The sequence below is a fragment of the Crinia signifera genome, chromosome 3 (assembly GCF_055691185.1).
Source record: "Crinia signifera chromosome 3, ASM5569118v1, whole genome shotgun sequence".
In the NCBI taxonomy this organism is placed as follows: Eukaryota; Metazoa; Chordata; class Amphibia; order Anura; family Myobatrachidae; genus Crinia; species Crinia signifera.
Genome location: NC_139219.1, coordinates 57,392,594 through 57,410,104, shown reverse-complemented (window position 1 = coordinate 57,410,104; position 17,511 = coordinate 57,392,594). Strand labels below are relative to the sequence as shown.

The 17,511-nt window shown below is 44.4% G+C and overlaps 1 protein-coding gene across 2 annotated transcripts; it reads left to right on the top strand.

Annotated features, from left to right (window-relative positions):
• The first annotated feature begins 4,515 nt into the window (after window positions 1-4,515).
• BTBD3 (BTB domain containing 3) lies at window positions 4,516-16,475 on the top strand. Of its 2 annotated transcripts, none has more exons than XM_083175846.1 (5): window positions 4,516-4,654; window positions 9,784-10,048; window positions 10,218-10,308; window positions 10,502-10,620; window positions 13,326-16,475. In XM_083175846.1, exons 1-5 carry the CDS (start codon window positions 4,585-4,587, stop codon window positions 14,356-14,358), a joined length of 1,578 nt encoding a protein of 525 aa, XP_083031972.1. In that variant the 5' UTR covers window positions 4,516-4,584; the 3' UTR covers window positions 14,359-16,475. The 2 variants fall into 2 exon arrangements, with proteins under 2 accessions (XP_083031972.1, XP_083031973.1); XM_083175847.1 differs by having other exon boundaries at window positions 4,597-4,719.
• The last annotated feature ends 1,036 nt before the right edge of the window (window positions 16,476-17,511 follow it).

Genomic DNA, 17,511 nt, shown 5'->3' with positions numbered 1-17,511 from the left:
TGCATAGTCTCCGTGACGCTCGCAAAGGGGGTGGTATAGGTGGTGGACAGGGGTCATTCGCATGAGAATGGCCTGCGTTTCCTGTGCGTACTCACCAAAATGCTGGGTGCACCCTGGAAAATGCTAGGCGTCCCCATGCAAACGTGGGCAGGTACTTGCCTTCTGTGGTGGGTGACTGATGTCAGCTGCCCGCCCTGTTCTTGGAGCAAGGAAATGTAAGACTTGCGAGCACTAAAAAAATAATTTGATGGTCGGCGACCATCGAATGATTTTGGGCCCGCACACAAGCCTGCAAATGAATGTTTATGCAAAACATCCATTCACAGTGCGGCAGGTATATTCACTGTGCAGCGGGAGGCGGGCATTTGCAATCCCTGCAGGTGGCGTTACAAGGCTCGCTAAGCAGCAAACTAACGCTGTATCACGTGGCTGTTAGTACAATGACGTATAATTCAGGCAATGTCAAAATAACATATATACTGTAGACCACTGCACTTCACCTCTCAAGAATTATTGTACAGTAGCAGGTTAATAAAGCCAGGCCCTGGCCCTGACGAAGCTGCACTGTGAAGCGCGTGCTGGCTTTATCCGCGGGCAGGTGTTTCAAGTGCTTGAATTGTTTTGTGTACTTGTATTTATATTGTTTGATTGATTACTCCTACTGAGCACCTCTCCCTATCTGCTTTAGGAGATAGGATTGGCACCCCAGACCTATAGTGGACCTGATACAGCCAGGGTGTGGATCATAAGGTCGATCACAGGAAGGTCGACACACTCAAAAAGTCAACATGGCTTTAGGTCGACCGTGTCATTAGGTCGACACAAGCATTATGTCGACATTGGGAAGGTCGACAGTCAAAGGACACCATGGCTTTGTCACTTTTTTAGTCCCGAATCTCAACACAGTCGATATGGACACTATCGGTGCACCACGTCCCCTCGCATGACTCGCTGCACTTGCCATGCTTCGTGACACTATTGTAATCTACCTCCAGACCCTAGTAGGGCATGAAATACTGCCTGTTGGCACATGACTCAAAATAAAAAGTGAAAAACATGTCGAACTTTTGACTGTTGACCTTCCCAATGTCAACCTAATGCTTGTGTTGACCTAATGAGCCTGTCAACCTAAAGCCAAGTTGACCTTTTGAGTGTGTCGACCTAAGGCCTGTTGATCTTTTCAATGGCAACATAGTGAACATATACCTCCAGCCATTGGGTCAGAGAACTATAGCACTCAGTTCCTGACCACATTCTATCTGTATATGTTAGAGCTGCCGTTGGTGACAGTTAGAGGCTGGATGCAGTGCCAGATTAAGGTCCACATGGGCCTGGAGCTGAAGGTTATAAGGGGCTTATTATGTGTTGCTGCAGGGGGTATGGCCAGCATGATGTGGCATGACTACTAAATTAGGGGTTTCATTTGGACAGAGGATGTGGTCTGTGCCATGGGATGTGGCTAGCCCAATGTGGGGCGTAGCTACTGTAACATACAACCTCAATATCTCTCCCCTATCTCTTTTTCTATATTTGGCTACATCTGTCACTCAAAGTGTGTCTGGCTCTCTAATGATGGGTGGAGCCTCTGACTCACATGACTGACTCACATGACAGAGAGCCCAGTGAGCCCACAGTGCCAGACACCCTCTGCCTCCCCATGTTACCCAGCAAAGACACAGCTACTCACCAGATACACCAGGTGAGCGCCCCCCGCCGCCCCCCCTCCAGCGATTCGCGGCACCCCCTCACCAATGAAGTGCCACACTTATGTCAACATTTAATGTTTTGACCTTTCTGTGTTGATTTTTTCTTGTGGCGATTTGCGGCACCCCAGCGACACCCTCCCGCGATTTGCGGTACCCCCCCTCACGCGACCCCCCTCCCGCAATTCGCGTCACCCACCCCCCACGACCCCCCCTCCCGCAATTCGCGGCACCCCCCGCGAGCCCCCCCCCGCGCGCAATTCGCAGACACCCCCCACCTCCCTCCCCCCCCCCATTCACGGCAACCCCACGATTAAATGGCACATGCAAAACACTGACTTGGCTATGGTCGACAATGAAAAAGGTTGACATGAGTTTTTGAAGATTTATTTTTCACTTTTTGAATGTTTTCATATTCATTCTCATGTGTCGACATGGACACCAATGAATTGCCACACTTATGTCAACATTTACATGTGTTGACCTTTCTGTGTTGATTTTTTCTTGTGGCGATACGCGGCACCCCCCGCGACCCCCCTCCCACGATTCGCAGCACACCCCCCGCAATTCGCGGCACCCCCTGCAACTCCCGCGATTCGCGGCCCCACCCGTGACACCCCCCCTCCTGCGATTCGCGGCACCCCACGACCCCACTCCAACGATTCGCGCCAACCCCCCGGGCCCCCCTCCCGCGGTTCACGGTACCCCCCACCCCCCGCGACCCCCCCTACCGCGATCCACCCCCCTGACCCCCCCTCCTGTCATTGCGGCAACCCCCCGCCCCCGCGACCCACCCTCCCACGATTCACTGCAACCCCCTGCGCCCCCCTTCCTCCGATGATATGCGGCACTCACACCCCCCACGACCCCCCTCCCGCAATTCAAGGCATCCACCCACGACCCCTCCTCCCGTGATTCACGGACACCCCTCACCTCCTCCCTCCCCCCCCCCCCCCCCGCACGATTCACGGCAACCCCAGGATTAAATGGCACATGCAAAACACTGACACGGCTATGGTCGACAATGAAAAAGGTTGACATGAATTTTTGAAGATTTATTTATTTTCATATTTTCATATTCATTCTCATGTGTCGACATTGACACCAATGAAGTGCCACACTTATGTCAACATTTACATGTGTACATGTGTTGACCTTTCTGTGTTGATTTTTTCTTGTGGCAATTTTTTTCCAGTTACAACTATGTGCACGTCAACCTAGACATCATCAACAAATTCTTTGTATAATATATAACACCTGTTCTGTTTTACTGTAGGTGTTTTAAGTCAGATCTTTTACTGCTACTATTACTGTTTATGTAAATGCTTCCTGAATGACAGCAACATCCTACCATCCTTCTACAAGAATATATAACCAACTAGGTGATTCATCGCGCCCCATGCCCCCCCCTCCCGCAATTCGCGGACCCCCCGCACACCCCCCCCCCCCCGTGATTCACGCCCCCCTCCCACGATTCACGACACCCCCCTCCCGCAATTCGCAACCCCCCCTCGCGCGATTCACGCCCCCTCCCACGATTCACGCCACCCCCACGCATCCCCCTCCCGCAATTCGCAACCCCCCCTCGCGCGATTCACGCCCCCTACCACGCTTTGCGGACCCCCGCCTTCTCCAGCGATTCACGGACACCTGCGCCCCGTCCCTCCCTTGATTCATGGCACCCCCCTGTGCCCCTCCCACAATTCACGGCACCCCTAAGCCCCTCTTTAGTCCCCCGTATACTCACACACCCCTATCACTACCCAGCTTCCTGCTCTCCTGAACCGTAACTTCAACCACTGGGCAGTCGCTGACGCTGTTTTGCCCACATGCCCCTATCATGCCTCACAGCCCAGCCTCCTGCTCTCATGCACCCTAACTCCCACCCAGTAGGAGGAGACACTGACTCAGGGCCACCATCCTGTACTTCTGAGACTTTGGCAAACTAGGGGTATAATTGCTAAGGATTGAAATCGAAAGCAAATTGTTAAAAACCATTGATGTTAATGATTCAATGGAAGTACATTTCTATCAAAATGCTGGCACTCAATAGATGCAGTCCAAAAATGCAGCATTCCATGCAGCTACTGATACCCAGAAGCGGCATCTGCGGGTCAGCCAATGTGTGCTTATTCACATGCACACTGTATAACCATTGATGGTTATCTCGTTAGATGGTTTAGATGTTATGGTTATAATCCACTGGATTGGATGTCAGAAGCAAATAAAATATTTGATTTGAGGTTTCGATGTCCAAGCCTACTAACTGATCCCTGACACCGCTGAGGCAGGACAGACTGATCCCTATCCCTGACACAGCTGAGGCAGGACAGACTGATCCCTATCCCCGCCACAACCACAGCTGAGGCACGACAGACTGATCCCTATCCCCGCCACAGCTGAGGCAGGACAGACTGATCCCTATCCCCGCCACAGCTGAGGCAGGACAGACTGATCCCTATCCCTGACACAGCTGAGGCAGGATAGATTGATCCCTATCCCCGCCACAGCTGAGGCACGACAGACTGATCCCTATCCGTGACACAGCTGAGGCAGGACAGACTGATCCCTATCTGTGACACAGCTGAGGCAGGACAGACTGATCCCTATCCCTGACACAGCTGAGGCAGGACAGACTGATCCCTATCCCCACCACAGCTGAGCTGAGGCACAATGCACATCACTGGCTGATCACCGACACCGATCCCTATAAACCCCATCTAGCGCAGAAAAATAAGGCGCCCAGCGGCCACTAACAACTGGCAGCCAATCACCGTTCTTCTCTCAACCGCAATATTTCTCTGAGCCCCGCAATGTGATTGGCTGTCACACACACGCACCGCGCCTATTGGAGCGGAGTTAGGAGTGAGGGCGGTGCCACATGCGGGAGGATCGTTTACCGTCTTCGCTTCCGGTAACACCGGGACCGGCCGTCACCCCCCTAGTCACCGGTACGTTACCCTACTTACCCTGTTTCCGCCTCCGGGCCGGGGTCGCGAGTTACGCCGCGGCTGAGGTACGTCACTCCGTTACCGTGTGTGTTACAGACCTTACCGGCAGGAGAGAGCTCCCCGCCTCTCACACTGCAACCGGGTTATGGCGGGAGGGCTGAGTGTCTGCAGCACAAATTTGTGATTTTGTGCTATAATCCCGGTGGCTCTGGTTGTTATATCCATCCCCCGGGTAATGTGCAGGGTTGCTGCTGGGTGCACTGCCCACGGGTATTGTTCACGGTTGCTGCTGGGTGCACTGCCCCCCAGGTATTGTGCAGGGTTGCTGCTGGGTGCACTGCCCCCCAGGTATTGTGCAGAGTTGCTGCTGGGTGCACTGCCCACATGGGTATTGTGCGGGGTTGCTGCTGGGTGCACTGCCCCCCAGGTATTGTGCAGGGTTGCTGCTGGGTGCACTGCCCACATGGGTATTGTGCGGGGTTGCTGCTGGGTGCACTGCCCACATGGGTATTGTGCGGGGTTGCTGCTGGGTGCACTGCCCACATGGGTATTGTGCGGGGTTGCTGCTGGGTGCACTGCCCACATGGGTATTGTGCGGGGTTGCTGCTGGGTGCCCTATTGTGTACGGATGTTGCAGGGTCGACATGGTCAATACAAGCAATATGTCATCATGAGTTTTTCATGTTGTTTTTCCTCAAAAAAGGCGATTTTTCATATTTAACTATCCACGTGGACATAGAGGGAGAATATAATAGTGTGCTCAGTGTAGCAAAGCACCGTGCCTGAAGCATGGCGAGCAAAGCGGTACACTTATACAGTATCCATGTTGACTTATGTCAACATAGACACCCAAAAAAAACATAAAACACTCATGTCTATGTTTTCCATGTCGACCTATTGCTTCTGCCCACTTTTTCACCATGTCAACCTTTTTCATGTGTCAACTTAATTACTGTAGACCGTATGACCCATACACTGGCAAACTGCAGCCTGTGGATAGGTATGGCTGAGGGCAGGCTGTTCCAGTGGTGCGCAGTGTACACGGGCATGGTGCATTTTGTGGTTTAAAGTTGGGCAGGGCATTGCGTCCGGGTGTGGTATGCGCCTCCGAGAGTGGGGATCCCGACTGCTGGTGCTCCAACAGGGGGGCGAGCGCAAAGAAACCCCTGTGTGTCAGTATCCCCCCGTTGGAGCACCGGCAGTCAGGATCCCGACATCGGTAAATTGACTGTCGGTATCCCCACTGTCGGAGCGCCATCCAGCACCCATGGCATCCTACTGAAATAACCTAGCAGGAAGTCTACCATAAATGTACTAAATGCCCTGTATTCCATTCACTGTTCTTTATTGCTGTGATTCTGTGATGGGGTCGCTGTCCCTGCCAAACTCTAAACTTATTTTGCTGCTAAATGGTAGCAGATAAACTTTGCACTGAATAATCCCGTCCTGGCAGCGTTACTTCGCATGCGCAACCTTTGTTGATGCATGCGCACGTGGGTACTGGGCAACGTGAAGGGATTTTATTCTTCACTGTGGGAAATGTTTCCCAGCCAGCTACAGTAGTCAGGCTCCAAATACTTTCTCTTTTCACAGCTTGATAAACCGTCTCAATCACCGTGCGCTCCAATTTATATTTCTGTAATGATATAGCCTTATAATAAATAGCTATGTCACTGAATTTAGTGGTAATTATGTGGAAACTATTTCTGCATGACTCCCTGTGAAGAAGGCCTTGGTAAATAGGCCCCTATATGCTTGATACTTCAGGGATAGTTGTATATAACAATGAATCTTCTAGATAACAGCGTGCAGATAAAAGCAGTGGTTATATAACATGGCAATAGAGCGCATACACCACACACGAGAAAGCAAAGGCGTTAGAGGGCAGATTGCTCTGTCAGAACTGGCCTCAAGGTTAATCTATAAGTCCAGTGGAATTCTGCAGTAGGGGGAAGACCAGCGCTAACACATTGAGTGATCTCTGTTCAGGAATTCCCTTCATAATCAGCATTGCACAGTACACCAGATAAAATGAAGCATTTTAACACGATTTCCATTTTAAGACTTTTTTTTTATTCTGATACCCCCCTCTTCTTCTTTTTTTTTTTTTTGTTCCCCAGCTTTATTAAATCTAGATAAAGGGACAGCTAGAGCTTGGTGCGATGCCCCATTTCACCACTTCTGGTTAGTAAGCCACTAAGTACAGCTGGCAATACACCAGTGCGATATGGCCACTTTTTATCTATTTCCAACAGATTGGGCTGAGAATTCCGATAAAAAGTAGCAAATCGTATGTGTCTTGTCTCAGATTCCGGTCTGATGTGCGCAACAGATCCGAGTTGGACGTGCTGCACGTAAGATCTGTCGGATCAGATAGCCTTCGGCAGCGGGAATGGGATCGGATCAGATATCCTTCAGCAGGAAGCGGTACATCTGTCAGAACAGACTTAGGTCTACAGTCATTAGGTCGACCCCGGAAGGTCGACTGGGTTAAAGGTCGACATGGCCCAAGGTCGACATGGTTTTAGGTCGACAGTCATTAGGTCGACATGAGTTTTTCACTGTTTTTTTTACCCAAATGTCAACATGGACACAGTTGGAGTCGAACCGCAGCCCCTCGCATCGCTCGCAATGCTTTGGGCACAGTGCCTCGCTGCGCTCAGCACACTATTTTATTCTCCCACCACGCCCTAGTGGATGGTAGGGCATGAAATACCGCCTGTCGGCACATGGCTCAAAAAACAGTGAAAAACTCATGTCGACCTAAAACCATGTCGACCTAAAACCATGTCGACCTTTAACCCTGTCGACCTTGGACAGTCGACCTAATGACTGTCGACCTAAGTCTGGTCTGACAGATGACAGTTTCCCTTCAGCAGCGGGGAATGGGATCGCATAAGAAATATCGTTTGCAAAAGCACCGCATACATTGTTTCACATTTGATGCGGCTACATGGCTATCTAATGCGATTCTAGCATGTGACACCTCGGCCTTGTATATGGGGACCTTAAGACATTGCTTATATTTGCGTCCATCTCTGAAGCATGTGTACTAATAAGCCATGATTCCTACCTTTAACGTGGAGTGATATTGTGCAAGGTTCCCTTGGCACCTCCCACTCTCCCCATAATATAAATACAAGAAAAAAAAAACACTGATATCAAAATCTGACATTGTACATAATGTAAAATTATTAAAAATATTTTTGGGTTAATTTAGAGAGAAGCAGATCCAGTGGAAAAAAAGGGAAGGAATCCAACTTACCATGGAAAGTCGGCCCCAATTCCTACACTTTTTTTTTTTCCTTGGGCACCCGCTGAGGTCCTGGGAAAAAAAATCCCTGATAAGTGGCCTGTTTTCCCCAGCCACGATTGCAATAACACATAGGTCCTGGATCCTGTGTGTTTTCACACGCACAAAAAAAAATGGACTCCGGGTGAATTGCTAGAAAAAAAAATCCACTGGGCAAAAAAAAAATTGTGGTGGTAATGTATTTTTTTTTTTTTTGCCCTGAACTGTTTCAGCCCAAATTGATGTCTCCCTATATTATACATTGCATGCATGGTGAATTCTGGTTTCTTTTAAATGTAACTGAGCAGGCAGATTTATGTTGACATTGATTTAGAGTTGTGCTCAGATACACCACATCCCAAATGTATCTATCCATTGATTCTAAATCATGGCCCTCCCCCCTCCCGTACTGTTATATGGCGCAGTTGCACCTACTGTACTTGAACATTTACTTCTTATTTAAAGCGCGGCTCTTGATGTGCGATTTCTGTATGCGAGCTTTATTACGTTAACACTATGTAAATGCATTTGGCATCAGAGGAAATCGCAGATCTGAGCAAATGGACTAAATGGTTAACATAAAGGCACATGATTCCGTTTGCCAGTGCCCCACTGTGGCTGATTGTAGAGGAGAGAAAGCGAGCATAACAGTACAGCACTGAAGTATGTTAGAGAAAATAGTTAATCGTGGTGGTCAGACTTCCGTTTTACACTTAAACTCCCTCGTATCCAAATGCATCATGAAGAAAAGCCATTTCCCTGTATTTCTCTCCTGCATCTTGCTTTGAGAGAGCCACAGTTCTCATCTTTAACCCTGTGCGAAAGCCTGCTTGTCCGCCATAGCCACTGGCCTAATTAGCACAGCTTAGTAATTTGGAACTCCTGTCAGAGGCGATTATGTTGGTTGGAAACCGAACGGATGAAATCAAATGCACTGACCTCATCTCCAGTTTATGGAACAGTGCGTCTCACTAGTGAAACCTGAAAACAAATCTGTTTTTCTTCTATTTCATTCAATCAGCATATTATTTGTGTAATGCGATTCTGCTAAGGCAAAGCGTTTCACATGACACGCATTTATTGCTTTAGTCAAATATACAGATATATAATTGGCTGGCGAGAAGCGCTACCTATTTAAAATATCATAATTGGAGCCATTCCTTCACTGATCATTCGTTTAGCTGGTGCTGCCTGTGCATTTTTGTTAGAACCGATTTATGTTTTAAATAAACACCTATAGTATATAATTTGTCCTTTAACGGAAAGACGATGTATATTACAAACACTCTTGCTGTTCTGCTCGGTCCAATCATTATCTGTAGCTGCAGCTATTGGCTTAAAGCTATTGACTGCCTGACACCATCTGCAAAGCTGCAATCTCTACTCTTTTCAGATCCATTCAGCACACAACTCGAGTCAGCGAACGGACGATCTCTGCTTTAAGCAGAATCCAATCTCGTTAAACCTGATTTACAATAAGTAATGCAGACAGTTCTATGCTTTCTCCTTCTCCTGCTTGCACAATAGGTGGCCCAGCTGCTCTACATCTCAAGGATTTTAGAGGCAAACAAAATAAGGAGACATGTTCGGGATATATTTATCACATCGAGTGCTGGATCAAACTTGAAGTCCGCTTTTTAAATTCTGCAAATAGGAAAAGGGCCGCCTCTCCTTTCTGTTCTATAGATGCATTATAGGTTTATTCTTCGAATACTTTTGGATTTTTTGTGCCCACTTTTGTTTATTACAGGCTGCTCGGCTCCATGAACTAAATTACTGATGGTAGATGCCAAGGGAAAGAACATGAAATGTCTGACTTTTTTTTTGATGCTTCCAGAAACTGTCAAGAATCGGTCGAGTAAAGGCCCCAAAAAAGGAAGTTCCAGTAGCAGCAGCAGCAGCAAGTTGCCCCCAGTTTGTTATGAAATAATCACATTAAAAACCAAAAAGAAGAAGAAGATGGCTGCTGAGATATTTCCCAGTAAGAAGCCAGCTAACAGCAACTCCAACTCCGTGCAGCAGTACCACCAGCAGAATCTCAATAACAATAACACTATCCCATCCCCAAACTGGCAAGGACTCTATGGGACCATTCGAGAAAGGTAAGACTGACTCTGCTGTTTATTTCACTGATTCGCCTCATGGCAGACTTACGTCCAATATAGAAAATGGACTCGCTGCAAAAAAAGCAGTAGTGCAGCTATTCTACTAATGTGTAAATCACTGCTTTATTATACTGGAAAGTGTGATATTTACCGTTTTCCTCCATAGAAATTCAGTGGTGTTCAATAATGAACTGATGGCAGATGTGCATTTTGTGGTTGGACCACCGGGTGGGACCCAGCTCTTGCCCGGACATAAAGTAAGCAATATTCTGTTTGTTTTACATATATACACCAAAGTTACATTTCCTGCTAAATATTTATATTGCTGCTGTAAATATGTGATATTGCATTTATAAGCCACCTGTTTCTTATTGTTGCTGTTGGTAGATATGTTTTATTTATGCAGTCCAATGCCATGTTTAACTTGCCTTTTGTGGTTCTCCTTGGCAGTATGTTCTAGCTGTGGGGAGCTCAGTGTTCCATGCAATGTTTTATGGGGAACTAGCAGAGGACAAAGATGAAATTCGTATACCAGATGTTGAACCTGCTGCTTTCCTTGCCATGCTGAAGTAAGCAATATTCCTGCGTTACCATAATGTGCCTGTCAATAGGAAGTACAGCTTTAATTAACAGAACGTAGCCTGCATCGGTTTATAATATTTGCTGCCAATAGCCGATTATTGTTTTTGGAAGGCTTCGTGTACTCTGCAAGTTATTGTTTTAATGGGGAAATCCTGTTCACACATTGGGAAGATGGATAAAAACGCAGGTAAAATAACACTGTATAGAGGGGGGGAGGTTTTTTTTTCAGTTTTTGTATTCACATCTTTTTCCTGCATTGCCCTTTAAACAAGACCACTCCAAGCATTGTAACGGGCCATTAACGTTTATGAACGCAATGGTGGGAAAGACCAGTCTCTTCATGCTATTTTTGTTGCGCTCTTCAAGCATTCACAGGTGGAAAAACTCATTAACAGTGGATTTGTTTGAACTGATGTTTGCTGCAAAAATTAAAAATGCATAAACAAAAAGGTAAACCTGTACAAAGTAATGCAAATATTACAATAATATAGTAGTTCGGTCACGGAACTGCCTTTTTTGTTTTTACCTCTATTGTCTGGATTATTAATATAGAGTACATTTGAATCTACTCTTGATCTTAATAATAACTAAATAAAAAATAATAAAACGATCAACATAAAATGTAGCTTTTAACCCATTGAGCGCCAACATCTCTGTGAGATGTGCAAAATATCTGCTAAAATTGCCGGTGTCTCTCACATTTGTTATATAAATTCAAATAAAAAATGTTGATTTAAAAAAAAAAAAAATGTTTTTCCTATATAAGGTAAACGGAACAGGTCATTTTGATGAATAAAAATGTTTTCTTGCCAATTTTCACACCAATTTTGGCAAATTCACTTGGCACTCAAAGGATAATGGAGTGTGGTGTAAGATCTACTGATGCTTTGTAAATGTTTAATAATGTCACCTAAGACGAGTTAACCACTCCCACGTAAGGACTCTGCTTATTAGGCTGTATTTATTCCAAAATATTGTCCCTGTTATTTTAGGTCAGCAGAATACTATTTATGTCTCATCTGTAATGATGCAGTATGCAGATCGCAGCTCTTTATGTATAAGTACAGTGAAATGGCGCATGAAACTAGATCCAAGAGCACAGAGCATGTGAATAGGAAGCCGGGGGATGAGTTCAAAGTGTGAGACTTCTGCAGCACAAATCAGTTCTCACTTCAAGTGTGAAAGTAGCTGAAAGCAGGGCATGTCAGAGCTTCCTGCGTGATGTCTAGTACTGAGCCCAGCCTCTGATTCTGATGAGGGGAAAGTTCAGTATGTAAACGTGAGATCATTCTCTTCAGATATTTGCAAGAAAAATAGTAATAAAGCAGCGCTCTTGGAGATACTTAGTAGTATTTCATATAAAATAGCTTAATACAATAATAATAACCAGCTTATTATTATTGTTGTATTAAACTATTTTTTACTAAATAAATACTACTAAGCATCTCCAAGTACCGCTTTCTAATTCTTTTTCTGGTATACGGTTTTTGGGTCGACATACCCAAGGTCAATACTAGTATTCGGTCGGCAATGGCTAGGTTGACAGTCAAATGGTCGACATGGGTTCAAGTTTTTGATTTGTTTTTGGCTTTTTGAGCCGACGTATGCCTACAGGCGGTATTTCATGCCCTACCATCCTCAAGGGCATGGAGGGAGAATAAAATAGAGTGCCCGATGCATGGCGAGTGCAGCGGTGCACCGATACGGTGACCATGGCGACATTCGGGACAAAAAAAAGTGAAAAGCCCACGTCGACCCTCTGATTGTCAACCTAGTGCTTGTATCGACTTTCCTTCCATGTCGACCTATTTCAGGTGTTCACCTAAGCCACGTCCACCTTCAGTGGTCGACCCAATACATGACCACTTTTGGTCGACCCGTACCCGTGTTTCTTGCATCTATCTATAAGGGTTGAGTATAAATTCTTTAAAAGCAGCGTCATATTGGACGCGGTTAAGTGGATTAGCGCTCTGTCAGCTCCCTTGATTCTTTTCTTTCTTCAGACATTCCTGTGTTAATTAACAACACTTTCTGCAACACTGTAGACTGGGTATCATTGTTGTATGATCGCACAGACTAATACCAAAGACAGATATGTGATATTTCTTAAAAGGCAAAGAAATAAAGTGCCATGGAGGTTTCTCAAACAGCCATTTCCTAGCTATTATCAGAGTACAAAATCCGTGTTCCACAGCTTACTGTCCATCTGTTGTCTTCTGCACTCATCCTGTACAAGAACATATATCTGTAGGCGTAGTCGCTGCATTGCTTGGTTTCTTCTTATTATGTCCAAAAAGGGAGCAATTGTTTGTCATGATTATGTGCTATCTGGGATGTACATTGGACTTTGTTCAGAGTCTATACGGTCAATTACTAAGATGTGAGTTCTATTGAAGATGGGATGTTGTCCAAAGCAACCAATCCGATCTACTTACTTAGTTATCACCTTCTAGAAGGTATTTGAATCTGATAGGATTTTGCCCATAGCAACCAATCTTCAATAGAACGCCCATCTTAGTAAATGTACCCCTATCTCTCTTAAGTAATCCAATTCATACCCCGTTCACAGCTGGGGTTATCTAGGTGCCACATTCTGTGACTTGTCCTGTCACATCCTTCTCTGCAAAACATCAGTCCAGAAGCTCTATTCTAACATATATTTTTTTTCTCCCCACCCTTCCTCATTGTGCAGGTATTTGTATTGTGATGAAATTGACTTGGCTGCTGATACCGTTCTGGCAACTCTGTATGCTGCGAAGAAGTATATCGTCCCCCATCTAGCCAGAGCTTGTGTTAACTTCCTAGAGACCAGTCTCAGTGCAAAAAATGCCTGTGTTCTCCTCTCTCAAAGCTGCTTGTTTGAAGAACCTGATCTGACCCAGAGGTGCTGGGAAGTGATTGATGCACAGGCAGAACTTGCTTTGAAAAGTGAAGGATTTTGTGACATTGACTTTCAAACACTTGAAAGTATCCTTAAAAGAGAAACTTTAAATGCCAAAGAAATAGTTGTGTTTGAGGCGGCTCTCTGTTGGGCCGAAGTAGAATGTCAACGTCAGGACTTAACACCGACCATAGAGCACAAGCGGAAAGTTCTGGGCAAAGCGCTCTACTTAATCCGCATCCCAACCATGGCACTTGACGACTTTGCCAACGGCGCCGCACAGTCCGGAGTGTTGACTCTCAATGAAACAAACGATATCTTTCTTTGGTATACAGCCGCCAAGAAACCAGATCTAGAGTTCGTAAGCAATCCTAGAAAGGGTTTAGTCCCTCAGAGGTGTCATCGGTTCCAATCCTGTGCCTACCGCAGCAACCAGTGGCGTTACAGAGGCCGCTGTGACTCCATCCAGTTTTCCGTGGATAAACGAGTATTTATCGCAGGCTTCGGCCTCTATGGCTCCAGCTGCGGGTCAGCAGAATACAGTGCAAAAATTGAACTGAAACGACAAGGAGTGACTTTGGGACAGAATCTAAGCAAATATTTTTCAGATGGATCCAGCAATACTTTCCCTGTGTGGTTCGAGTATCCCGTGCAAATTGAGCCAGATACGTTCTACACAGCCAGCGTGGTTCTGGACGGCAATGAACTGAGTTACTTTGGACAGGAGGGCATGACCGAGGTGCAGTGTGGAAAAGTAACTGTACAGTTTCAGTGTTCCTCCGACAGCACAAATGGAACCGGGGTACAAGGCGGACAGATACCTGAGCTTATTTTCTATGCCTAAAAACAATGTACGTTCTAAGGTCTATTAGACATTTTTGTGCAATTTTGAGTATGAAAATACACAGAATGTGATTTATATCTATATTTAAAGTATCGGTGATAACACTTTCTATATCTAGTACACTTTAGCTGTTACGTTTTGGTATAGATTAGTTGTACAGTGTAAATTAAAGGCACTTTCTAAAATGGTTTCTAGAACAGTCATTAAACTGAAACCTGCTTATTACAAATGAGAAAGTATTTTGATAAATGCATATTACCTGCGTATCTTATGTTTTGCTTTAATGATTTAGAGTTTATAACAGATGGTATATTTCTATCTTTAGCCCATAAATAGAGAACAATAAGTAAAATATTTATAGACTGTGAATGCTATCACAAAATAATCAATAATGCATATGACCGATCCCGTGAAATGCCCTTTTTTATTGTAATCCTACAGTCGCCCAATGCCCCCTTCAATTCTAGATAGCTAAAGGCTGCAAAATTTATTTGGTTCCTCATATAGTAATTGACTGTCTTGTGTAACATTTTAATTGATCTCTGCACCTTAATGTTTTGAATTGTCGCCTCTTTCTATGTGGATACAGTTTAATCTGGGACAACTAAGTCTTTATTTTTGACTTTCTCTGGTGAGAACACTGACACGGCAATTACTGGATATAAATCGCCGGGAGAGCCTTGCTACGCATCTCTATGACCCCTACACACGGAGCGATGTAGGGGCATTTTCTAAGCTATCCAGTCAGATTGCTTAGAATATGCCCTAAAATCACCCCGTGTGTAGGCCCCTTTAAAACCAGCAGATAATAAACCACCTATGGACTGATGACTGTTTGTCCTAAATATGACCTCAAATCATTTTGTGTGTGTGTGTGTGATCTCTATCTTTTGAACCAATTAAATTTAGTTTTCCACAACCTATTGAAAGCTAAACCAGTGACTTTTGGCCCGTATCCTAACCAGACCTAAATGACCTATAGTAGGTTTCCCGTTGCACAAAACTGATGTTTATTACTACTGCAGTTTAGTTGATGCTTTGTGCCACAATTATAATAGCACTGTAGGCTGTTCTTTTAATGTTCCTAAATAAATGTGACCCGCCATGCTGTTATTTGTCTGCAGCGCAGCAAGGCTGGTAAGCACACATCTGTATGAACTCAGTTTGGTTCACATACTGCATTTTGATTGGTCAAATTCAAAAATGCTTATGTTCGATCCAGCACAATGGGAAATAAGGTTGGCCAGTAACCCTCATCTTCTAGGGTTTTTAATGTCCATTTTCAATAAAGCCCGGTTGTATTAGAATATTGAATGTGTGGCCATCACCAGGCTGTGGGATTTAGCCCATGGAATTAAACCTAAGTAGCAATAATCTCATTACTGACCAATGGTAAATCCAGAATATCCCTAGGTTTACATGTATGGTGTTAAGCTACACATATGCTGACTGGTTAATAACATTGGGACTCATGTTGTTGCACTTTATAGATTATTCAGTAATATTAAATACAATTAAGAAGCATATCACCTAGGTTTAGTTGCATAGATCATATTTTACTATTTTAAATTAGCGTCCCTATGCTCTCGAAGTTTATAATTTTACTCATTTAGATTCCTTCCTCATGATACAGTATGTGCAGGTAATGCTTGTATATTTATTTGCAACAGGCCAATAGTAATGTCTAAACAACTTTTAACTTTGGTAGTTGTGCTAATGTCACCTTATTGTTAATGCCTGTATTGCAGTGTATTGTGTTTGGTGATCTGGTAATTTTAAAGTGTTGCCCAGCTAAAACTGTATATGTAGAAGGTAAAACTGCTATCTCCAAAAATGTTTTTTTTTTTTTTTTTTTTTTTTTTTTTTTTTTTTTTTTTTTCAAGCATTACTGATTTTTATGATTTTAAATTATTTTTGTTTACTTTTTTATTAATAAGTGTCCTGATATATAATTTTTTTTTTAATAATATGGTGGTATGTCTTTTATATGAATAAAGAACCTTTATAAAATGTAAAGGCCCACCAATGAAAAATGCAAGTTACTGTTTATGATCGACTAATGATTTTAAATGTGAGATGTTTGATAAGTTGCCCCTAATAAATACGTTAAGTGAAAATATTAGGTACGTTTTTTAGAGACTGCTACGTTTGATGCATTAAAATAAGGTAGATTAATAGTCTTGGTTAGGTTTTAAGACTTTTTTTGTTTTGTTTTCTATTAAAAGTGGGTGCGATTTTATGGTAATGCATTAAGGTTGATTTTTTTAGTAATGCTTTTTTTTTTTTTTTTAATGTTACTGCCTTATTCCTAAATGGAATACATTCATTTTTTTGGTACTTGTTTAGTTTCACGGCGGCAGCATGGCCCCCGGCTAATTCTGGGTTGTGCGCTCGGCAAACTAACTTAACTCCATGCCAATGTGGATAGTTCATACCCCCACTATCCACGTTGGCATGGTGTTGATTTTAGATAGCGTAGCAAGCCACCGAGCCTGCAGCAAGGCAAGGGGACTCAGATGCACGGCCATGCTGCCACCGTGAAACTAAACAAGTACCATTGTTTTGTATTAACCTTATACATACAATACCATATAATGACAATGTGAAAAGTTTTTGGTAGATTTTTTTGAAAATTTATTAAAAATAAACTAAGAAATCACATTTACAGAAGTATTCACAGCCTTTGCCTTGAAGCTCCAAACTGAGCTCAGGTGCATCCTGTTTCCACTGATCATCCTTGCTGTTCCTACAGCTTAATTGGAGCCCACCTGTGGTAAATTCAGTTGATTGGACATGATTTGGAAAGGCACCCATCTCTCTATATAAGGTGTAAAGCTGTGTACACACGGGGCGATTTCAGCACATATCGCTGGCAATATGGTCGCTGAGCGACCATATTGCCATAATTTTCATGTGCTGTGGGAGATAAATTTCTAGGAGCGCGCTCCTGCAGCCAGCCCTTCATGGTCGCTGGTTGGAGGAGCATGCTCCTCCGATTATGGCTATAAATCGCTGGTCACTGGTGCACACCAGCGACCAGCGATTTCTGGTCAAAATGAGGTAGAGACCGAATGAGACAGAATAGCTTGCAATTTTCAGGCAAAATCGCTGGTCTCTGATGAAAACAATACACTGAGCAATATATTGCTGAGC